At 37.3% G+C, this 25,599-nt stretch overlaps 1 protein-coding gene across 5 annotated transcripts in view; it reads right to left on the bottom strand.

Moving 5' to 3' along the window:
• ZMYND11 (zinc finger MYND-type containing 11) overlaps positions 1-25,599 on the bottom strand; it is a 105,178-nt gene that overhangs the window by 41,280 nt on the left and 38,299 nt on the right. For all 5 annotated transcript variants that reach the window (XM_032182584.1, XM_032182582.1, XM_032182585.1 and 2 more), the window contains exons 2-3: positions 18,720-18,854; positions 1,898-2,057 (exon numbers count right to left, since the gene is read on the bottom strand). In XM_032182584.1, coding sequence (XP_032038475.1) covers positions 1,898-2,057; positions 18,720-18,835 — 276 coding nt within the window. In that variant the 5' untranslated portion in view covers positions 18,836-18,854. The remainder of the gene's footprint in view (positions 1-1,897; positions 2,058-18,719; positions 18,855-25,599) is intronic.

Here is a 25,599-nt window from a genome sequence, read left to right as displayed (position 1 = left end):
TAAAAATGTTTGAATAAAAGAACAAACAGAATGATTTAAAACCAAGTCAATACATTTTGCTTGATGCATCTGCAGTGTTTTGATTCAGTATTAGGATCAAGAAGTTGGAAGGTGGGTACTGTTGAAACATGGCCTGCATTGGAACATGGTTCCTACTAACACATAAAGCTGTTAAGTCAAGTGTGCACTGGTGTTCTGAACAACTGAGATGGCCATCGGATGTATGGACACAGCATGACCCATCAGGGCTTAGCAGTCATGCTGTAAATACAGACAACACTTCTAACCAAAAGGCTATTCATAACATGATTAAAGTTAAATCAAAGACAACTTTTTTCATTCTGAGATAAAATAATGACTTAATTCCAATGGGTCACCAGTAATTTATACACTGATTATCTTGTAAGTTTTGTTAAATAAATGTTGCTTGTAAGTATTAGGGGTATTTTTTTGAATGACTCTTTGAGAAATGGCCATTTTGATTCGTTTTCATTTTTTTTTGTCTTAGTAATAGAGGAAACAAAAACATTGAATACTTGAGATAACTGCAGATCTCAGACTGTATCATGTTGAGCCTACACAATTAACATCACCTCTAAACAGATAAAACTGACATAAGAAATACTTAGAAGAGCTAAGCTGGAATGTTTACTCCCAGGGAGAATTGCGAAAACAAAACTAAATACACCTTGGAAGCTCCCTTGAGGATTTCTAATTAAATTAGAATGAAAATCTTAATAGAGATGTAATGTCTATATTGCAATACTTCAAATTAGTACAACTGGGATAATTTTAAACATAATGCTTTCTATTATGGATACTTTATATTTCTCTCACTTTCGAAGAAAAAATAATCTACTGTTTCCCTTTCAGGATCTTATTGACGGCTTCAATACTGCAAAGAATCTTTCAGTGCCTTTTAGAATTAATTTTCCTGCAGACTTTTTCTGTTTTTCTTCAACATTTTGGTTATTATCTATGTCTGGACATTGTTGTCCATTTCACCAGTATTTAATACAATTTATATTCCAAAGCAACAGTTCCTAGTTCAAGTATTTTAAAGCTTTGCTGAACTGTTTTTTATTTGGAAAACATGATCTTGTAAATACAGAGAGCAGGCTTCTGAACACAGCAAAATAATTGTGCAACTTTTGCTCCTGGCATATCAGACTATTCTCAGTTAGCACTGTAAGTACTTTCAACTTAGCTATGTAGGGACTGAGAAAAAAATGCTTTTCTTCCCTATACATAACTTTCAACTGTAGAACTGGATTTAAAAATTTATTTTACATATCCAGCGGAACAATGTCTGGATGCCTGTAACTAATTTATTATGAAAACTATTCCTGAATGAATGTCCTGGTGTTTCCAGATATCTGTAAAACACATCTTCTTGTGTGTGTTTATATATAACAAAATGTACAACATTTTGTGGTACTTTCAAAAGGGAGTAATATTGAAACTTTTGAAAGTGAATACTTTTGAAATGGAGTATTTTTTCCTTCCTCAGATTCAGATTAAAGCAATATTAATCAGAAATTCTTCATTTGATCTCTTTTAAAACATACCATCTTTGGGATTCAAGGACGTCTGAGGATTTCAAGTAATACCAATAGCATTACGTATACTATCTTCCTATACAACTGTAGAAGAGGTAACACTACATAAATTAGGCATGACTGAGCAAAAGACTTTGACAGTTTTTCACAGCAGAAAACTCAAATTTGAGAAGAGCTCCTATGGAACAGAAAAGGTTAAAAAGGTTTAAGAGTGCATTACTTCCCTGTTCACAAGCATCAACACAGCATCTATAAATAACTTCAAATAGAAATTAAAACAAGTTTCATGCTAAGATATCAGAAATCGTGATCTATTTTCTCAAAGATTTTATACTCACAATCTCATCTCCTGGCAACCAATATCCTTCTTGTTCAATACCAGCTTTTGACCCTTTACACCCCACCGTCAGGGTTTCAACAATAAGACCATCTTTGACTGCTAAACTCAGCTGACGTGTGGTTTCTTTTGGATGCATACCATGGACTCGAGACATATACCTGCATACAAAGCACAAAAGTCCTTAACTGTTAGCATTAGGTTATAAAATACATCAGCAAATAAATACTCTTTTTAAATTATGTAAAATTGCACACATTCTAAGTTTTAGCTTGTTTATAAACCCTCAATATTTATATAATTTACCCTATTATTCAAAATCATCTTTTCTTCCCCTTGAGGTTATGATGTACACATTTACAGGATTTCACTGCAATATAGTCTTCTACAGAGAAAATGATCAGACTCCAAAATTGACATGCATGCTGCTTGGACTTATCATTGCTGAACTTCCACCTATATTTGCACCCTTAAGGAGACTTCTTTAAATTAATTGAAACTTCTGTAATATTTCTATACCATGCTATATCCTATAGCACACACATTATAGAATGAGCCTGGAGATGTGCCAATAAATCTACGATGTGACTGTGAGTACAACGCATTTATAAAGAACGTGAAATTCATGCATCTTGTATGAAACCGAACAGCTAGAGTTACAGTACTAGGTGTTTTTTCTCCTTTTCTTGAGACAACTACAGTGACCACACTATGATGAATTCCACTGCTGAGAGCAAAACATACGTAGCCTAACGTTTGTATATACATGAGGTTCAGTTGCAAAATGTTGGCCTTTACCCAATATAATTTGTTGCTTCTAGACCAACACAAAATATTTACTTGGAATAAACAATCTAAAATGATTTTCCCTCAACAAAAGGCAACCTTCCTGTTTTAAGATCATTATACTTCTTACATTTTTAGCAGAATCCCAAGAACATCTCTTTGAGTCACTACGCATGGAGAAGTAAAGAGAGCTGTGATCGCACGCAATCGGCAGGTAAGTGAATTGACTAGGTCCTGACTTGGAATCAAGTGGAAATATCTGTTTTGTGAACATATTTTTCTAGTTATATCTCTCTTACAGTTACAGAGCTAGCTGAATTTCTCTTCTTTTTATGGTTTCTCTAGGTGCTCTGTCTTTACCTATCTCCTAGCAAAAAAATCTGTATTTGCCTGCTTTAAGACAAAGCTATCAGCTAAGTATCCTCTGTTCCATGGTTGACAACGAATTCCAGCAACCATAATTCTTTTGTGACTGTCATCACCACCATCTTCACAAAAAAAAAAACATTTATTTAATATCAGGAGTAAATCTGAGGAAAACTTTAGTTGAAGCAGAAGCATTGAATGAAAAAAACAACAAAAAAAAAACCCCACGAGTTATATCAGTTCTGATTTTTACTTTTTTAGTAACACGGCTGACAGGAACCGTTAATGCCTTAGAGTTATAAACTCACAAAAAGGGATGAAGACCACCCTCATGGTCAACCCTCCAATCAACCCTTCTCTTTGAGGACATGTTATTTTCTATCTTGTTATTCTAGTCCTGCATTCTCTCTCAAGCTTTGCTCCCAACTGGTTTACTCTGTTTTATTTATTTTTTATTATTTTTTTTCTCTAAAGGAAACAAAATGCATATAATCATATAACAAATTTCTGTTTGAGCAAAGTATATGTTTGTGTAGCAAATCACACAATAATCAGAGCAACACGGGGCATTTGATAAATTGCTGTACAGTATCAGAGGCATTTAAGTAAATGTAGAATATTGTAGGACCTTGGGAGGTTTTTTAGTGTAAAAACCTTTGGAGACAGATGCTACCAATTACTTCACATGCTTTCAAAATATCTACATGCTTTCAAAATATCTACCACAACGTGGTCCAAGTCTGTTTGGTTTCTACATGTTGCCACTACACAAAAAGTAAGTAATAATAAAAGAGATAAATAGAGAAAGAACAGCAGTGCAAGTTTGTGATCCAAGCTAATACACATGAACCTTAGGCTGGCTACCAACAAGGGTCCTGGGCCAAGCAATGACTCAGATGCCAGGCACAGCACTTCAGCTCTGTACCATGCTGGGTAGACGCTCACCTGCCCAACCTGATCACTCTCTGCTTCTGTAGAAATCGAAACTCAACAGAAGAACCTGTTCAGGTGGTATTAAACATCATAAATGAGTTTTCCAAGGTCTCCAAATTCCAAGGAAGGCTTAAGCAGGCAGAGACTCAAACCTATTATTTCACTTTCAAATACTATGCAAGTGAACACCATCAGTATGCTGAGAAATACAGTGCTGAAGCTTCCAAACTGCCTGAAATAATGAGAAAAACTCAACTATTTATATATTCATGTTACATGCATTTCATGTGTGCGCATACACACACCTATTTATGCAAATACAAGCAAGGAGATCTTTGAAGTGAAAATTATCTTTGTCAATGTTTGCTAACTTTTGGATTTTGAGCACATTTCCATTTTAACATTGGATTAATAACTTCCCGATCAGAACCACGGCACTCTTGTCTACTGCAGTTTCTTCAAGTCTTTAATAGTTCTCAAAACACAGCACACAGATGCTGTCATTGTCCCCATTTTACTGATGGTAGAAAATCAGCCACTTAGCAAAGACGTGATTTCCCTACAGCTCTACAGCAGGCTGCAAAAGTTGTGGGAACAGAAATCCAGTCTTAACCCAGTGCATCCTGCCGAAGAGACCACTTATTTTGCATAGCAGCACCCATAGTTGCAGGACCACGACCCAGTAAACTTCTTGAATGTAAGCAACGTGCTTTGTGATATTTCTCATTCGCATTCCTGAACAGGCAGACATACAACACATAACATAAACCCTTAAACCCACTCCAATCAACGAAGAGGTTTAATCTGCCTGTTTTAACCGTGGCAGCGTGTGCGCTAGTGACAAGGCTCTGAACCTCCAGTTTCTCAAATCCAATCTGTGTTCTCAACCAGAGTGCAAGTACTGCCACCAGCCAAACATTGTCTTCATTTTCCCCGGCTATAAATGAGGAGCAATAAATCCCCAGTGGCTTTTTGTAGAGTACTTAGTCAATGTTCAGACTGTGCTGTCTGGAGATCCAAAAGGGCTATGTTTTCAATTTTTTTAAATACGAGGCTATCAGCTTTCACAGCAAAGCACACATGGCTAGAGAGAGAGTTTTTACTTGGAATTGCTGTTAGAAAATTGCTCCGCCCCTAAACCCCCAAAGAATTTTCACTTTTATTAAATTCTGCACGGTGTACATGGAATAGATATTCACAGACTGTAAAACAACACTGGCAGGGCCTGGGTGAAATAATATCTGTTCCTTTTCAGCCAGAAGTCAGCAGCGAAACTAAGAAACTATTAAGGCATGGGATTTTAATCAGAAAAGGTGTTTATTTTTTAATAATGAAATGTGAGAAACTGTCTCAATGTATGAAACATGACGGATACAAAAACAAAGTTCAACTCTAGCCTAGAGACAGCAAACATGATGTTGGAGGTCCTAACTACCCCCATCAGACTCACTATGGGATTAGGGCGAAAACAATATTGAGATGTCTTTGTGCAGAAGTGGCAGTACGGATCCCAGGAGTGCAAGTCTTCTCCTGGCACTGCACGCACTGAAGCACGCGGCACCAAGTTAAGAAACAAAGGAGAGAGATAAAGAAATTCCTGCTTGCTGTTTTCAACAGGAGCTGGTTAGCCTTGCCTCGGAGACGGGGAGTTGAAGCAATACTGGTTTGTTATGCTCCTGCCCAGTCCTCCCTATCGCCAGGCTGGGAGGTGTAATCCAATCCCTACCCTGCTATTATGTAGCCAACCACGAGAAGTAAAGCAAATATGCTTTCAGATGAGAGGACAGGGCATGGAGACAAAGTGAAATCCCCTAAATCAGCAAAGCAGCCCTAATCAGTTAGGGGGCTGAAACAACCAGTTCAGAATACAATTTAACTGTGCTAATCCCTCCCCTATAAAATGAGGGTCTGTCTGATGAGAAGAGGAGGCTTGGCCTGATAATCTGCATATTAAATTCCAAATCTCACCAAATGAGGCTGCCAGTCTGCAGGACACACACAAGCAACCAGCGAATCTTCAAACTGCTGCTCAACATTACAATATTTATAGGTCATTTTTTTTTCTCTGCTCACAAACTGGCAGAAGAAACCTCCTTGAAATTAGCACAGAAGTGTCTAGCAAAATTACAATTTTTGTAATCAACTTCTGAGAGCCCGCTAAAGTGTGTTCTCAATTATTGCAACACTGCTTGGAAAGCAAGGGATAAGAATCTTCAGCCTGTTTGTGGTTTGTTATCACCTTTCAAGAAAGCTCTGCATCATCACACCATTGAATGTAAATGTGCTGACCTTCAGAAACAAGCCTCTGCCAGAAGAATCAGATAAATGCACACATGCACACAGCTAACGTACGTGCACACCTGTCCGATAGCAAAAGAGAAGTTTGAGAGGAGAACAGTGGAGGATAATCATTAATTACTGACAGATAGGGCATGTGAGTGCGAGCATTCAACTGTACACAAAAATAGTACACAAAAATTTAACACAAAATACCAATTATTAAAATGTGAAACAATAATTTTAAGCTTATTTGGGACTGTGCATAAACAAATGTCAGGATTTTTCTTCAAAATTAGCAGCAATAAACAATCATTTTCTTTTATTTATGAGCTTTGTTCTAGTTATCATCCTGACACCACAGGCAGCTCAGAGGCTCAGCACAGCTGGAGGCGAGGGCTGGCACTGTACTCACTGGCCTTGCAGCATCCCAAACCCCATGGTTACCTGCTGCACACCCCACCTGAGCTGTGTGGCAACAACAGGGGAGGACTGAGATGCAGGGAACCTGGTACATGCCATCACACCGTCCCTCCTTCTCAGCACCAAACTGCAGAAGCTCTGTGCCGCAACCAAGTGGCAGCTGGATCTCGACACCTCCCGTTGCTGACCCAAACTGGGCCACAGAAGAACCCAAACCCAACTGCAATACATGCTTGCTCCACATGCAAAAGGAGAAATGATAAGGGACCCAGTCTGTCTGCACAGGAGCAATTCGTGCTTACAACTCCGTAACTTTTTCTCAAACTAGCCAGTCTTCAGCATGCCTTTCTGTCCAAAGCCTCCATCTCATACACATGCTTTAAAACATACCTTAAAACTTAAGGGGAAGGTCTGGTTTGATCTCGGGGTGGGGAGGCAGCAGACTAGAGCTGCAATCACCATGGGAGCACAACACAGACACAAAAGTAGCTGGCACTTGCAGGGGATCAGATGGTGAACTTTTCGCCTACAGCTGTCGTACAGCTCACAGCTCCTTTGCTTGGTGCCGTACAAGACACAACACGAAGCCAAACCCTGTCCCAAAAAGCTCAGTATACATGGCCACCGAGCGATGCACAGGAATAGCAAACTTGGCCCTCAGAGAGACCTCCTGAAGGCAGCTGTTGGTCCTGAGATGCAGCAACTGGTTTACGTGGGTGCCCCTGCGCTGTGGTCCAAAAAACAAAGCTGACAAGGTATTTAAATAAAACCCTCAGTTGAATGGACTCATAAAGAATTGTATTTTCAGCCATCTGAACTTATCAAAAGGCGAGTACTGGAAAAACGCAAGTATCTCTGTAAAAGGCCAAAGTGAAATACATATAGGAAACAGCTGCCTTACGTAAAATAACACAGCGTGACAAGTGTAAATAGATGCTAATTTTAGTGGCAAACACTCTAATCTTGGTCTGATCAATTATCTTGATGGTGGGTGCCTCCACCCTCTGCTGTATGAAGGCAAGTAGCAGGCTGCTGGCAGCAGCTCTCCATCAGCTAAGCAACTCGTCCAGGAAAAGACAGAGGTCTTGGGCTGTCCTACATGGAAATCTTATCTCCCAACTGAGATCTGATAAAATACGGCAGATCCCATTAAACTCAACAGAAAGACTGCCATTAATACTACGGGTTACCTACAGGTATATAAAGATGTTCTAGATATGGGGACAGAGCTTAAGGAATAACACATAAAATGAAAGCGTCAAAAATCCTTAAAAAAATCCTTTCTGAGTTTTATACTGTGTTCCTACTTCTGCTGATGCATTTTGCTTTAGATTCAGAGCATGACAGCAGAGAGTTCACGCATATTTTTTCAGACTTTTTTTAATTTGAAAGAATAGGTCACTTGATCATACTGAAAGTAAAAATGGAGGAGATGGCTGTGACTTTTAGCAAATACAGCTACACAGCATAAGAACTTAAAATGCTGAAGCCCCAATCTCAGGAATCCAACCAGCTATCTCAGTGGAGAGGCAGGTGAAGATCTGTGCTCACTGTTGTGTATCTCAAGTTCTCAGCTCTGAAGCGTAGGCTGCCTGCTACACCCAGACGGAGTGCTGTGTTTGTTATAAATCAGCTTTCACAACACACAGGCTAAGCATTATAGGTATTTGTGTTTCAAAATAATATATCTGAAATAGATGTTCCCTCCTTGCCAGAAACTGAGAGCTGGTCCAAGAGCTGAAGACAATATAGATGTAGAGAAAAGTAAAACTGCTTACATTGGGAATGTAACAGCACTTTTTTTTTTATTATTTTTATTTTTATTTTTTCTTCTAAGCTACCTTTTGGTATGTTTACAGTTATGGATATTTTGATTATGGATTAAATTCACTAAGCTAAATACGACCAAAACATAACATTCTTCTTCTGTACTTCCACTCCACAAAGAGACTCACAGGTATAGGAGCAGGCTGCGTTTGATTTCCATGGCACCCCACACAGCACTAGCAACCTGCATGGGCCACACGGCCATTGACGGAGCTGGTGCCAGTGCAAGGAAACACTGCTTAGATTATCTGCATTTTGTGCAGTCCAAAATTCCAAATGGACACAGAAAAACTGAGCTATACAGAAATTATGAATTTTCTTTTCCTTCTGACATCGGTGTCTGCAACACTCACCTTGAAGGCACATACACTAGCCAAGTAGGATGTGGGTTTTTAAATGTTTTTTCATCTCTCTGTCATATTTTAGAAATATAGCATTTGCATGAATACAGACTCTGATTTTGTACAATTTAAAAAAATAAAAATAAAAATAGAATGCATAAGCTTGATAGTGATCCAATGAAGCACTGCAGTTCAGGAAACTCAGATCTGCCTGATGTTTCTGCTCCTGCTGCAACAAAGCTACAGAATAATCTTGTTTGTGCATGCTTTCAGATACCCCAGGCACCACGCAGTTTCCTATAACGTTAATCACCTGGGTCGTTTCTGTCAAAAACATTGTAATTTCAATTCAAGTAATTCCTTGTTTCAGTAATTTAAATTCTCTCATACAATTTAAGATTGTGTAACCTACCAATATGACCATGGAAAGCAAGTAATTAAGGTACTGAGCTACTCAATCCTTATCAAAAAAAGAACAATCTCCCTTTCAAAACTACTACCACCTTCTTAAGGAGGAAATTATTTTAAAAAAGGGCTCTGCTCCACCTTTTCCAACCCAAAAAACTGCTTATATGTGATATGCTGGTGGTGTACACACGTGCGCACCGAGCACTACCAGCAAGGAGGAGGAGCAGCAACCAGTCGTGGCGTTGCGTAAATATGTACAACTGCTTGTGTACACGCGGTCACAGCGCCAGCCAGCATTTTCCTGGGGAAGCACTGCAGAGACAAACAAATAATACATGACTCAGAATATAACATCCTGGCTGATACCTCGCAGATTAAATATTTAGTCAGCTCATATTGTGCGTCTCCGTTCAAAACACGCTTAAAAAATATACATTCCAGTGCTTTCGTGATTCAGTTTTTCAGAGTTTTCTATCTAATTTAATTTCCATTCTTATCTGAGTTTCAAACACATCACACTGTCACACAAATGTTCACATAATTACCAGCTAGGGAACAGCACAACAGCTGGAAAAGCCATCAGGGCAGGCCTGCTGCTTTTGGTGATTATATTGTTTGTATGAATGGAAATATGAAACTGCAGCCTAAAATAGATGGTATGAGGAGTGCTCTGGAGATCACTCTCTCCCCACTGATTACAGAGAAAGCCTTGATGAGCACTTTAGACCAGATAACAACCTGTTAAATAGCCATATCGCACTCGTTTTTATCTTTCATTTCTAATAGAAAACCACATTTATTTACAGAAAAAAAAAAAAAAAAAAAAAGAAAAAAGCTAAAAGTTTCCCTTTTAAATATTATAAAGATGTTATGATTCAAGCAAAAATCAATCCTGCTTGTGGCATAAAAAGGAAATTGGTTTGCTTTCAGTAATTAGAAATTAAGGTAGTCTGTTAAGTATTCTGTGTAAACTTGCACAACTTCAACAGGAATACTAACAGAAGCATGGAGTACTTCAAACATTGTGTCTAAATGAAAATGGAGATGGCGATTTTCAAGTCAGAAATACTTCCACCACTTTCCTTCTGAATAGTTACACTGGAATTAATAGTTTGCATGTACTATCCAGGAAAACCGTTAAACATTGAACATTACAATTTTCATAGCAACATGCACAGTAAAGAAAGTTTAAATGAGTTTGCACTCATTGGCAAGCATCAGACATGGAGTATCACTGTTGTTAATAACCATATGATTGAGCTGTTAAAACGAATCATTTTATTTATGCTCAGACCAGAGATGACTTCACCTATCCAAACTATCCTACTACCATCTACTTCATTGGGTTGGTCATTTTTTTTATGTCTTTATTTAAGCACCTTAATTAATGTAATTAACATAAAATCACAAATTCAAGAAATGGTGTCTATTGAGGGAAGAGCTTGATGGGAACAGTAATTATTAATATGTATTATAAACTCAAGATAGTATTTTAACCAAAGCTCCTAATTTAGCATCTTTAATTCTCCTACTACACAGAACAAATGTAGCTATGTTCTTCACAGTCTTTTTCCAAGACAAGTTTACATTTTTTTCCTGTCATCTCTGCTTCCACCCTCCTTAGTCAAAAATGTCTACAAGCAAATCTTAAACTGGACTATTACTACCAGCAACATTCAAGATACATACCATCCAAAATAGAAAATTATAATTAACTCATAAGCAAAATTAAGACTAAACCAATATTATCAAATAGATAAAAGCTTTATTACCACTGTAGCTATCTACAGGTAACAAGGGTGAAATATAATGAAAATCTCCCATTGTGAACGTACCAGCACACATAATACAGATATTTTACATATGACCAAATCAGCAATTTTACTGACAATTTTTTTTTATTAAGTAGTCAAATGATCCATTTTAGATTGCTTTTTTTTTTGTTTTATAAACATAATGATTTTTGAGCAACCTGTTCAAAAGAGGACATACCTGTTTTTTCTAGGATGATCTATGACTAAGGATTTACAAGCTTTAAAACTCCAGACTTGGTGTATTATCTTGGTTTAATGTAAGAAGTGTTATGAAAACAGAAAAACAATACAAAACAAAACAAACCCATTGTTTTCTGGCTAAAACAAGGAAGCGAAGAAGTTTATTAGAGTAAAAGAGAGAGGACAGCAAAAGATATGGAATAACGGAGATCGACTTAGTAGAATCAGACAGAAAGAAGTAACTTGTCTTTGACTGTAACTGAAAGCACATGAAGTAGTATTTAAAACTGAGTTTTCCACACTGTCATTGCCTGGTGATGTGTTTCCATGTTTGTTTTCTGTAATGAACATATGCATAATTGAGCCAACCCAATACAAACTGAATTCGCTTTTCTCTGAGGTGAATACTCAAGAGACACTCAGTCACTAGAAGCAGCTTTGTGGCCTGCTGAGGAAGTTGCATCACGCTGCTTAGTGTCGGACTCCACACTTTTGCTTACCCTCACATAATCAGAAATTGCTATTACACTGCAGGAAAAATCTTCACTGCACTGTTCCTCCTCCTTTCTCAGCTGGTAGAATGTGAGCTTCCTGAGCATCTCCTTCAGCATTCACCTGTTCCACCACAGTACAACTGGCCACGGTTTGATTAACATATACTGGATTCTGAAGAGTTGCTCTTAATAACGCTATTTGCTCCACGTGGTCGCATTTAAAATATTGGGATAATGTAAAAATGTGGCAAAGGAGCCAGTAACACTGATTAGAAGTGAACTCAAGCAGCCGCTGCATTTTTATGGCTAACAGGAGGATGCTTTATTTCGAACCATTGTTTTCAGATAAGCCTGCTCTTCAGTAACAAAAAGGCAGATACATTTAGAGGAATGACTTGACAAAGGATAAGAAACCACCAGAGCAGAAAAACGTATCTAAGTTTCCATTTCAGTCAAAAATATCAGGTGCTACAATAATTTTGCTCATGTAAAGTTAAAAAAACAGGATTATCTAGTTCTAAATCCAGAGTAATCTGCTCTCCTAATCATTCTTATGGCTTACTATTTTTGTTTATGCATGACTATTTAGTTGCAACATGCAAAATACTAGGGAGATTTAAATTCTCATCAGATGTACTATAAATAATGACAAGTTTTTCTAACAACTTTCTGAGCTTCAAATAAGCAATACTGTAAGTATCTTGATTTTACAATTTTTTTCTTGCCATTGCATTACATATTCTTATTCATACTCTCTTATGATTATTCTCTACCTGTTCAAATTGCTCATTTTCTTATTTATACTCTCTTATGATTATTCTCTACCTGTTCAAATTGCTCATTCTCATCTTTGCTCTAATCAGTGCTTCTAGAAATTGATTTCTGTTAAAGCAGACAGCCTAGAAAGAGAACAGCAGGAGAATTAAGGCAACAGAAACAGATTTATGGATGGGAGAGGCCCTTAACTTTAAATATCCTCAGGGATTGACTAGAGAAATTTCATAGAGTGATATTTGGAGAAGAAATCCTCCTCATAGGACTAAATGTCAAACCAAGGGGGTCACATACTCAATCTGCTAGTGACTCCACCTCAACTTTGGGACCAGAAAAATCTCATCATTTTAAAGTAATCTTTCATACCAAGTAATTCTTTTCTGGGATGCTATCCCATCAGTGCTGATTAATGTCAGTCAGCACAAAGCTAACAAGGGACTCACGGAGACTACTCTCTGTAGGCTTAGAATCTGCTCAGTTCTCTTAGATGACCTGACTTAGCTGCACTTATATCAAATTAGAATGTAATAAAAATGAGTCCACAGCATAAATATGCAAAAATGATTTATGTCCATTCAAGGACCTGGTACTGGACCGTCCCATTTGAATACCAATTAAAACAGTTGAGAGTCTGTGTACCTGTTTGTGAAAAATACATTTTTCTATCACAGATGTTGTGAAACGGCTGACTGGTGGAACTGAGTTTCATCAAAAAAACTTTAAACTTTAAACTTCAGTTTAAAACAATACAAATTCTTCAATTACAGCATATCAACATTATCCTAGCTAATATTCTTTCCATCAGCTTTATCCTCCCAAAAAGTTGGGATACCTCTACCCAGGGGACTATGGTCACTCTGTCTCATTCCCAAAGTAAACCATTCTCAGGCTCCATTCTGGAGAAAGCCAACTTGTTCCCTCTGGGAAGAAGGCAAAGCATGGCCACGAGGTTAGTTGCTCCAGATAGAGAACATGGACGTAAACCACGCCAAGACTGACTCCTCCTGCCCAGGGCACTCCAACGCTGTTCCAGCATGCTATGTGTCCTCAGTTGCCTTCATGCCATGCCCGATGGCAAGCTACACAAGCCTCCAGCTTCAAGAATAGCGTTGCTGTGGGCTGTGTTATTTTTGGCGCTTAGAACTGAAGAACCACACACACATATAAAACAAACAAAGAATATGTCACAGCCAAAGAAACACTCCATGAGCCAAAGGCAACGCAGCGTGGTCACATCATATCTGCTCCAGATGGTGCCAGGGCATTCCCTGTCACAGTACACAAAGACAGTACAGAAAGAGCCTTTACAAGAGAGAGGGAGAGAAGCCAATCAACTAAATAAATCATGTATCACATCAAAGGGAGAGAGAAAAAATATAAGGAAGTATGGATGAAAAGATTTACGTTTCGGTTCTTCGCATTAGTGAAGAAGCCATGAAATGGTTTAGAAACCAGAAGGATTCTTTGTTTACAGTGGCAAACTCCTATTTGTCATACTTGTCAACTGGGTATTTTAATAACACTACCTTAACAGATAATGAACTCCAAACTAATCATGAAGATCACAATATGTTCATAAATTGCTACCGAGGAAACCCAATACCTTGAGAGAAACAGGGCAAAAAAGGTATTAATAGTTAATTAAATCTTAGGAGTCTGATTGCCTGTAAGGAAATTATAACAGAAGCACAGAATGGCTGAGGTTGGAAGGGACTTCTGGAGATCAGATGATCCAACCCCCCTGCAAAGCAGGGTCACCCAGAGCACGTTGCACAGGATGGCATCCAGGCAGGTTTTGGATATCTCCAGAACAGCAGACTCCACAACCTCTCTGGGCAACCTGTGCCAGTGCTCTGTCACCCTCACAGTAAAGAAAATACTTTAAAAGAAACTGGAAGCCTAGAGTAGCCAAAGAAAGAGAACTTTAAAAACGTGTCTGTACAGAAATACTTACCAATCTGCTATGCAACTAACTGTCAATAATTTATCCTACTCATTTAAATATGCATGCTTTTTTTTTCCCAGTGTATTTTAATGCATTTTATTCCATAGAATCAATTTTTGAGGTTACCCCAAATCCAAAACAGATGGAAGATAATGAGGAAAAAACTGAGAAAGTCAAAGCATAATTATCATTTTTAACACACTTTTAGGATGAACAATTTGTCAAGCTGCGCTCTTGACAGAGAATTCGTAAGATATGGGAAGCCATTTCCCTGCTAGTGTTTACAGCATAACTAATCCCAATAATACTCATCTAAATAATAGTCATATTAAGGTTAAATTATTGCAACACCAGGCCTAGACAGAAAAATAATCACATTTGATAAATACCTTTTAGAAATATCATTTTGTTAGCAAGTAATTTGGTAGTTTAGAAATGCCAGATATTTCTTGTAGTTAGATTTTTAGATGATTACAATTGAACAACTCGAAATAAACTATGACAATATAAGCTGGGTCAGAATATTTATTTTGCATATTGGTACGAATGTTATCATGCCTTCAGATGAGCTTTACTCTTACATAAAAATGCACTGAACACACTGGAGCCTTTGTACCAACAGAAGAAATTAAATATAAATATATTAATAAAGTTCTTCTCAAAAGGCAGTTTGCAATTTTTATACTAATTCCTTTACATTTGCTGCACTTATTGCTTGTTAGCATTGATTTTCAGTCCTTCACTTATTTTTCAAGCTACGGCAGAACACTTATCTCCTACCAATGGAAAGTAACTTCCCAAGTAAAATGTACCCCTACGTAAAATGACTAAAATTGTAGAATTCCTTTCATATAATGATTTGGTGATTGTTTTGGAGACATAAGGTCTGTGCAATACGGTCTCTTCCCTACCAATCCTTTAAGTATTTATATAATACTCCACTTATTAATGTCATATTCTTGCCATTTTTCCACATATATTTTTAATTCCTTCAAAAACAGATACTTTTTTGTTTCTAAATACTGCTCTGTATGCAGTGAACTTTCCAAAATAATCACCAACAGTTCAATAAGCTTAATAATGAATTGCTTAAAGGCTCTAACTTGTATTTTGAAATTTTCCAAGTGAAAACTCTTTCCTCAATGTAAGACAGTTTTCAATCAGCTACTAATCATGCATTTTTCTATTCTTGCTTTTCCCCCTCATCAATTTAAATAGCAAAGCGTACTTGATTTAGTTGACTTTTAATTAAAGGGCCTCTTTCCTTATAGGTTTTTCTGACAATATCAGAAGTACCTTCTAGTGCTCTTGGCTCCTCCTACACCATCCTCCTACTCTTATGTTCTCTACAGAAAACGAGTGTCTAGTTCTATAGATTTTTCTTGCCTACTTCCCATTACCAGTATCTTAGGGAAGTCTTTCTTTACCCCAGGTATTTTTTAGTTATTATATAAAGTACACAGGTTACATTTTACATTATTTTAATGTGTTACATAAATTCATCTTTTTTTTTTTATACTGAGTTGAAACAGTTCATTACCAATAAAGTATGAATATTCTTTTTACACTACCAGCATTTCCTTCCTGATCATAAGAAGTAAATGCTGTCTACTACATACAGTGGCATACTTCTATTCAGTACCAGGAGGCCAGAAGAAGCAAGAATTAAATGAAATAAACTGTGAAAATGAGGAAGAGAGAGAGAACCATACAGAGTTTCCAGTTAGAAGAAAAGATAATTAATAGATATGCCTAAAAGTAGCGAACGATATGATGAAGAAGACATCAACATATCATGTTCCAATGGTGTCTGGACTAACAAGTCACAAAACATACAGGACAACCTGTCTCCAGCAACAAATAAAAAACCCCAAACCACAAGCAAACAACAAAATTAAATTATGAATCATCTGTTCAACTTATAAACCGCTATATGATACGGTAGGATGACTGTCACTTACCTTAAATATGTAATCAAAACCAAACCAAAACAAAATAAAATAAAAAAGACACTGATTTATCTTTGAAGGAATGGCAATTTTACTTGACCAAATGATCCTTAAGCCTGAAAGAATACATCAGTTTTTCAGTTCTCATCAGAAGAGATATTCTGATACCCCACTAATTTCAGACCTTTATTTTGAATATTATGTAATCTGCATTCTCATTTTCTAAGTCATCTGTGTTTCTCCATTAATAACTAGAAGTGGAAAGCAACTCAGAGACCTTTGTCTTTTCCTTCCTTGTCAAATGTTATCTCCTTAAAAATATCGTATAATCGAAACTAGATACCTTCTGTCACTGATGTGCATGTTGAGCATTTACAGTGTCCTAGCACATTTTAGATAACTCTTTACTGTTAACACCTTGCACCAGAGAGACAACAAACCATTCCAAACTTTTTAATGATCTTCCAAACTTCTATAATATTCATCTTTCTCAAAGTACTATGGCTGCTTGCATCTCTGTTTAGTCATTTAAGGTATTTTTCTTCTGATTATAGATGAGTCATACAATCTGGATCAAGACTGTTTAAAAAAACACCAACCTAACCTTCAGTTACTAAGAGCAGTACCCCTTTTTCTAGTTTTTAATTACTTGTTTTCTCAACCTTGTTTGTAATGATAGGATTTCTCTTCCCTAACTTCACTCAGCTAAATGTTACTTGCACCATCTTAAAATAGGCATCTTTTATAAGAGTGGGATGAATCCCCTGCCAGACGTGCCTGTCTCTCTTTATTACATCGAAAAAAACATAAACAGCTACCAAACTCAGCTAATATATGGCCTGGAGCAAGTCATTTGAAACGTTAAAATGGAAAGTGTATAGCATTAGTTTACCTACTTATCTCCTTGTAGACATGATGCTAATACACATAACGTTTTACAGCATTCAGAAGCTCAAGTGCAAGCTCAAAAATGAAATTTCTTAAAATACAATCTCCCTCTTAAGCCTGCTTGGAATTCTCTAGTAAGGTGCTTTTTGGTTTAATGGTGCATTTATTTTTGTTGTAAGAGCCAAGTACATACTAATTCACCTGGTACATCATCTTTTTTCTTTTTTCCTGCTTATTATTTGCTATGTTTGGACAACCTAAACTGTTCCACTTCTACTTATTAAGCCAGTTTTGCCTGTCACTTCCACCCCACAGATTCCAAACTGTGTCAACAGACCATATTATACTGATTTTCACTTCATTAGTCACCTGCACTGTTTATATCTCTCCCCTTTGGTGGTCTCTGCCCTCACTATCAGTTCACATTGGTTCTAGCAACTGAAGAGCTGCCAACTGGTTAGTTTTGTTCTTTTAAATTATTCATATTGATTACTTGGACAAATGTGATGTGCATGTTGGCCTGGAAATGCAGACAAAGCAGAGAGGCACAAAACCTTCAGCTTTTATTATAGTGGCTAGTACAAGTTATTCAAAAAGCTATTTTAATATGTTAGACCTTTTTGAACATTGCAAGCTCAACAGAATAAACAATAAATATTTCTGTGTATATATAGCACCTACTACATCATGAAGAATACTTTAATATTAACAATAGTATTAACTATAGATATAATACACCCATGTCTTCTTTAATAGCATCCTATGCCCATCTCAAAAAATATGGCCTGTGCAACCAAGCAGTTTGACTTCCTATTTATCTTTGTTTTCCAGAAAGGAGTTCTCCACTGCTCTCAGTAAGTTCTTCTCCCAGTGTGTAACTCATGTCTGAGATTGTCCCGACCCAGGTGCAGCACCTTGCACTTAGATTGTTGAACCTCATTAGGTTCAAGTGGACCCACTTTTCTAACTTGTCCAGATCCCTTTGGGTAGCATCCCTTACTTCTGTTGTATCAAGTGTACCACTCAGCTTAGTGTTACCTGCAAATCTGCTGAGGGTGCACTCGATCCCATTGTCTATGTTGTTGATAAAGATATTTAACAGTATTGGTCCTAAGACAGACCTCTTCTCTTTTGGCCAAGCTAGCAAGTAACTCTAATGCAATAAATTCAGTTCAAGTACTATAAAGATTGTGTATTTCCTACAAACTTATATAAAACAAATACAGGCTGAACAAAATCTCATCTCAATAGATTAAATCTCACTTTGGGATCTTTAGTTACTCTGTTATAATTAGTGACTCAGCAGTTTGTGTAGCTTTTTCACAGTCTCTCATTATATTTAATGTCTCTGTTTCTTAGGGCTTTTAATATCATCAAACTTTCCCCTCGTTAAGATTTTTTTTTAATAGATCACTTACTTTGTAATACGGTCAATGTTAGCAATTTGCTTCTGGTTCCGGATTATTTCTATAGCTGCCCAAAGATGCTGGATAGCCTTTGTATCTGCCTGTCGTCTCTTCGTTAAGCGTGCCATGACCTGTTTACTTGGTCAGCTGCAGCCAATAAATAAAAAAAAAATACATCAAAAAGTTAATCATGAATTATGAAATGGATTACATGATCATCTTACAATAAATACACGGAAAAAATTCTTAAGAGCAATCCAATTTGTATACAGCATCATGTTTTCTTATGCTTAAAGAGTAGTAAAAAAGCAAAAAAGCAGTTTACCAGAATTCCTTCCATATCACATAATCTATACAAAAGACAAAAGGTGATCAGTAAATTATCAAACCAATAGCAAATGACTTAGCTTATCAAATTGGCTACGAAAAGTCACGTAGTTCACATATCTACTCCCTAAAATTTGGTAAAAAGCATAAGCATAAGTCACCCTAGTCTGAGGTGTTCACAAACTCCTGCTTTGTTCTAAACCCTTAAAAAGGGCCAGTGGCCCTTGACTTATATAATTCTGGGTAAGTATGCACTCTGACACAGACAAAAAGCTGCATCCACTGTTTAGTTTACGGTATAGTTCTCCAATTTTTAATTTCAGATTTTTATCACTTAAAACAATAAAAAAAAATCCAGAAAAATGAAGAAGGTATATTTTCATAGATAATAAATATTAAAAAAAAAAAAAAAAAAAAAAAGCAACAACAGTTTGGAACAATTCCATTTTCTGTAACATTCTAAAACCCAACAGGACCAAAGTTCTTCTGATGGCATTTAACCATCTAACCAACCCTGAATGGGAACATAATGAGCATCTGGCTTTGTTTACAAATTTTCTAAAAGCTCAAGGCAATAAGTACAGATAAGCCATAAATCGCCTACGGCTCTACAACAGGCAATAGAATCTCTTTTTAAAAGCTTAACGATGCATTTTGATCACTGTAGAACTTTCTTCCAGTGCCACCACTTTCTGAATGAAAAAATGACTGATTTATGACTGCTACCAACATGCATAATTTATTCGAGAGCTCTGTCCTCAAAATGAACTCTGTGGTATGCATGCGGATACTTGTAACTAGCAGAATATTAACTTCAGTAACCCAAAATAAGATAAAAATGCAGAAACATTACACCATCTGTGCAATGTTAAAGATGGGAATTTAAGTATTGTAAGTGTCCCTCCTCTCAAATTCACAAAAATTAAACAGGTTTGAGTATTTCATCGGTTGCAGAAATGCAATTTAGCAGTCTATGAGACCTATATGTGCTTGTCAAAGAGGACTGTCAAGCTTCAAGATCTGGTACTATCTCAGCAACACTCACACACTCTACAGGTATAATGAAATAAAGCACAGTATCATTAGGGAGGATCAATGATTTAACAGCACTATTACGTACTTCACTTCAAAAACAAACAAACAAAAAAAGATCATGTGAAGTGATATGTATGTCCAGTTGCAATTGTATGTGAGGCACCCCTGGCTCCTGGAGATACCAGAGAAGAGCTGAAGTGCACAGGGCACTTACAGACAGTGTAGTCTCATCAGTCCAAGACTTCTGCTTTAGAAATCTTTTCCCCCTGGGATTTAACGCAAGGGCAACTGGATGGACCTCCCAGAAGAGTAAGGCTAGGAATACATTTTTGAGGGAACGATAAGAAGGAATATGACAGAAATACAACAAAGAATGACAGCTAGTAGATACCATCACCTAAGAATGATTCAGAGAAAGTCTCTATTGGGAATAGTAGGAAAAAGATCCTGCATCCCCTTGAGCTCCTTTGCATTCATACTACAGAACCTGAGGACACTGCAAGTTGGAAAACCCTCTTAATTTGTAAGAGAACCATATGATTAATTGTAGAATTTAATTCTTAAGGAAAATAGACCTATAAAATACACAAAGAGGGCTTGAGGCTAACAATAAAAAGGAAAATCTTTACAGCACTACTATCTTAAAGGAAGCATAAAACTCCTCGTTTAATGCAGAACTGACTAAAAATGAAACTATTCTCTGTATTCTAGCTCTCTCCTAAGTATCTGCTTTGTGACCAACACTGCAGCAGACAGGCTGGACACGGAGCCTTGTACGCAGCACGGTGTGAGGATCAAGGAGGAAAACACTCATCCTCCTCAACCCTGATAACAGTGTGAAACAACAGACCAGTTCTCAGTTTATTTTGTAGCAAATGAAATGGTTCCTGTTATCCCAATTATTTCAAAAATAACATTTTTTGTTTTTTTCTGGCAGTCTGCCATACACGCATGTGAGAGCATGTGAGGGCAAGGAGGTGGATTTTCTCTCAAACAAACCCCTGCGATTCTTGGGCCTGAGGGCCACCAGTCCAGTGCTGGGAACTCATCCTCCATGCAGCCCCATATCTAAGCAAGGGCTGACCTTCAGGGCTAGCAAACTCCTTCTTGTGTACCTAGGGTAGGAAAAGAAGCCAATGTCCTAGGGAGACAGAGAGGGAGAGCAAAGGATTTGATGTAGTTTCAGGCTTCTGAGAGTGTGCAGTGGCAGATCTACACCTAAAATGTCTGCACACAGGGGCAGAGGAAGGCCTGTCCTTGAAAAGACCCTACTGAGCTCTCCCTCTGCCTGTTGCTGAGGGAGGAGAATATTTTCCCACAATTTTTATTCTAGCTCCTCCAGTGTCCATTACAGAATAAGTTGGATGGGTGCAAGAAAGCATTTATTTGGGATCAGGAGTACACTTTTGGAATGAATCTCTTCACCGCCCCCCTACCCATCCTTATTACACTTTATGCTATCGGAGCACACAAACACCACGTCCTTCTGCCAGAACACAGTAATCACCTATGTTCTGTTGTGTTCCTGTTTTTATTATTTTTTTTCAAGATACAATAATTTTAGGAGCTATTCTACCTTCAAATAATATACATTTTTTCATTTTTGTATCTCTGCTTTACTCTTTAAGGGCACTTTTGTTAAGCACAGAGTTGACACTCCGCTATTGTTGTAGAATGTCAGAGGTTCTTACAAGAATGTAAGAACTGTGAGTCTTATACACCACACTTACAAAAACATCAAACCAGGGTGTGTGTTTGTTTGTTTTATAAAAAGCCCAGACTATTAACCTTATTTTCATCTTTTGATTGCATGGTATAAAAGAAATATAAAGAGCTTTTGGCATTAAAGAAAAAGATAAAAAGATTGTGGTATATTTATTCCTGTTCATTGCATTGTCACTCTTCCCACATGGTAAAACTAACCAGAACAGTATACTTCCTGCATTTCTGCAAATATATTTAAGCCGTTTTCTATATTATTACAAAATCTGAAAAATAACCTTTATCAGACAGTTAATAGTTAATAAAATACTGCATAGTAGTGCCTCCAAGCAATAGAAAATGCTCACAGTACTACAATATGCACAACTTCCTCATACAAATAATAGTCTGAAGTTTAATTGGAGACATTATAGATTCTTAAAACTGTATTTATCACCCCTGATTATTTGCTTATGAGTGAGGGCACATATGTGAGACAACAAGGATAAACTCCAGTGCATGTAAGTATGTACACAAATCTATGGCTTAGAGGTTAAGTGCTGAAAAAGGCCGATTCATCTATGCGATGTTTTCAAGAAGTTTGAACTCCAAAGGTTCTTTAAAACTACAAAAAAGAAATGCACGTTTACAGAGAAATGCTTGAAGATGTTTCTCATCCCCCTCCTTCGCTATAGCATTCATTTAAATATTTTGGAAAGAAAAACTAAAAGCTGAGGTAAACATTAATTTTCCAATTGTGATTTGCCAGCCATCATGATTTTTCAGCTGTCTGTACAAATGTATTTGTTTCATGCCATTTCTGTCACGTCCTGCTAACAAGCTTACAGTAGGATACAGCTTTTTGGAAAAAGGTTGAAAACTAAAAGATTGGTAAAACCCTAAGAATTTATATCAGCAGGATGTGTCTCAGATTTTGCAGAAATCCATGGGACCTGGAAAATATAAGAAGTATTCTCCTTATAAAGGAAGTTTTGTGTGGCTGACATGCCAGCTTACACGCTTCAATCACACACTCACAACAGGGCCCGAAGCAAATCATTTTTCTCAGTTTCCAACTCTCCAACTGTTCCTTGGTGTAATCTGAGTAAGGTTTTACTATCTTTTAATTTACTCTTGAATGTACTAGTTCGAGAAGTATACCACTTTATTTTACACAACTTTAGGCAAGAGCTACATGTCACCCACATTTCTTACTGACCAGGAAGGGTGAACAGGCAGGCTCAACAAACTGCTCTTTATCTTGTGAATACACACAGCATCGGTTATCTTCTCAAGCTCAGCAAAGCCCCTAGCAAAGCATGCCTTGCCATGCAGTGGCAAAGTTACAGCGGAGGCAAACCAGACTTAACTGCCAAAACAGCAGTGCTACTAGTTGTTAGGGACGCACTTGGCCAAATCAAATGATCTACAGACATCTTAGCAAAGTAGTAGATATGGAAATCTGCACTGAAAGTCAAAACAAAATAAACAAAAATCACCTTGCACCATGTCTAGCGTTTTAGCTCAGGGAATCTCCTGACCCGCTGTTTGTGTCCAATTTAGCAGATACCATCAAGTACTATGTCTAGCTGGAAACTGTTCCTACTGACAGAAACTGAAAGATAGGTAAATCTTTAGCTTTAGCTGTTAAATACCATCACCCAAGCAAAATACGATGCCTCTGAAAATTTAAACTAATGAATTGGACTTTGCACTGAAGCAGACGGTGCTGCAGTTGGGTGCTGCCACTCTGATGGGAACTGCTAATTAAGAGCTGACAAGTAGTAGCTTGTTAAATCTCCTGCTTGTACTTCACCGTAAGCGAGGCTACCTGTGGCGCTCGTCCCTTTCAGTGCAAAGTCAAACAGGTTAAACTTCATCCCTGCTATTAGCCACCATTTGGCTGAGATTTGGTATGCAGTTAATTGCAATGGAAAGACAATTTAAGGAGTTGATCCTTGCCATTGCTCAGCTGCTAGCTTCTGCCTTTCAGCACCGCATCCCTGGGGCTTGCTATTATTTCATCCTACATGGTGAAAAGATTTCAGGCTCAACAGAAGGAAGAAGCCAGGCTCAATTCTAGGTATTTGTGGCTTTCATGCTGTGAGACTGGCTGAGTTTGGGCAGTTAGGAAACTTGGACACAGACTTCACTAGATATTTATATATACTTTATAATGCAATGTACTCTAGTATTTCTTACAGGCTAACTTTTTATAGTAAGTATAAAACCATATACATCAGCGGTACAAGTAGTTCCAAATGTTTAGTTCTTTGTTCTTGTATTAAATAGGAGTTTCCTATTAAAGTCCAGATCACAAATTTGGGAGCTGATGTAGAGTTGGGGGTCAGTAGATTTTATACAGATCTTTATTGTACTCTGAAGCTCCGTGAGTTTATAGTTTACAATTAAAACTGCTGTTAAAACACATCTTTCATCACCAGTTTAGTGGGAGGATAAACTCTTCAGTCTTTCCTCTCCTAGGACAACTGAGAGCAAATGTAATAACCACCCTATTTTAACATATGGAATGTGAATGTGAAAATGTTTTGACTGAGCAGCAGTGGAGGTCACGTATGTTGGGAAAAATAGAGAAGATTTAACTTCAGGTCTGTCTTCTAAACCTAGCAATCCGAAAGCATGGCGAGTAGCTGCTGAGAACAAAGTTCTTGGCAAGGGTGATGCCAGATTTTGCTTATCATTTACTTGCCATTCTGAGGGTACAAAATTACAATGATAGCCTAATGACTAGCTGGGCACCTAGTAGCAGAAGACCCTCTTTACAAGACTGGAGATCATCAGAAATATGTATTTTTCATATGAATTCATTTGCAAATGTTTAAGAATAAGCAAGTGTTTGCTATCATTAGATATTTATACTGGACTTAATCCCAATCCACTAAAATCAACAAATGCCTTTCTGCTGACTTTCCAGAGTTTTGGAGTAAACTTTTAACTGCTGACTGCTCTTTTACATCCTCACAATGAAAAACTTAGGGAGGTGTTCAATGACATTAAAGAATGTGGAAGATGTAACAAAGGCTTATGGCTGAAATAGGCAGAAATTTCTTTGTTAATTAAGCTATCTGTAGATGGAAAATTAGACTGTAAATTAATGAAAATCACTGAATTCTTCACTGCTCTTTTTTTGCAGTAAGAGATTAGTTTATGCTGTAATGCTGCCATTTTGGAAGTTATGAGACTAGGGAAGATTTTGGGATGTTCAATGCGTGTTGTTCCTCACAAAAATCTTTTCATTTCACTGTTAAATTAAAGTGCACGTACTATACACACACACAAGATGTTTATTAGCATAATTATCCTAGATATCTCTCATGTGCAAGTGAAATAGTTGTGCTCTTATGCACAGCCCTACCTTTTGCATTTCCTGATTGCTAAGTTTGTAACCTTGACATTATACAACTTTTTGAGTGAGGTTTTGCATAGCTTCATAAAGTGCAGTACAGACAAAAAGCAGGACTACACGAGTACAGAACTGCACTGTTCTGCTTCTTTCTTTTTGCAATTTAATTTTTTTCAACTTCAGTATGCAGAACACAAGAAAGCCTTTGCTTTTACCTTGTGGCATTCCAAGATGGCAGTGAGCCACTGCAGAAAGCAGAGCCAAGGACACTACAGAATTAAAGGCCCCAAGAATACTTTCACTACACATATGTGTAAGCTCTATTTTAATCCCTGATATTGCATTTAGTTCACTTTTATTGTATTTTATTTCAAAATCATAGTGTCTTTAGTTGAGGCTAAGGCATAGGATACTTGAATTTTTAAGCCCAGACATTCTGAACTGTCAGTGTTCAAATAGTTGAAC

The sequence above is a fragment of the Aythya fuligula genome, chromosome 2 (assembly GCF_009819795.1).
Source record: "Aythya fuligula isolate bAytFul2 chromosome 2, bAytFul2.pri, whole genome shotgun sequence".
Taxonomy (NCBI): Eukaryota; Metazoa; Chordata; class Aves; order Anseriformes; family Anatidae; genus Aythya; species Aythya fuligula.
The sequence above is the reverse complement of the archived record's forward strand: the minus strand, read 5'-3'. Positions and strand labels throughout refer to the sequence as shown.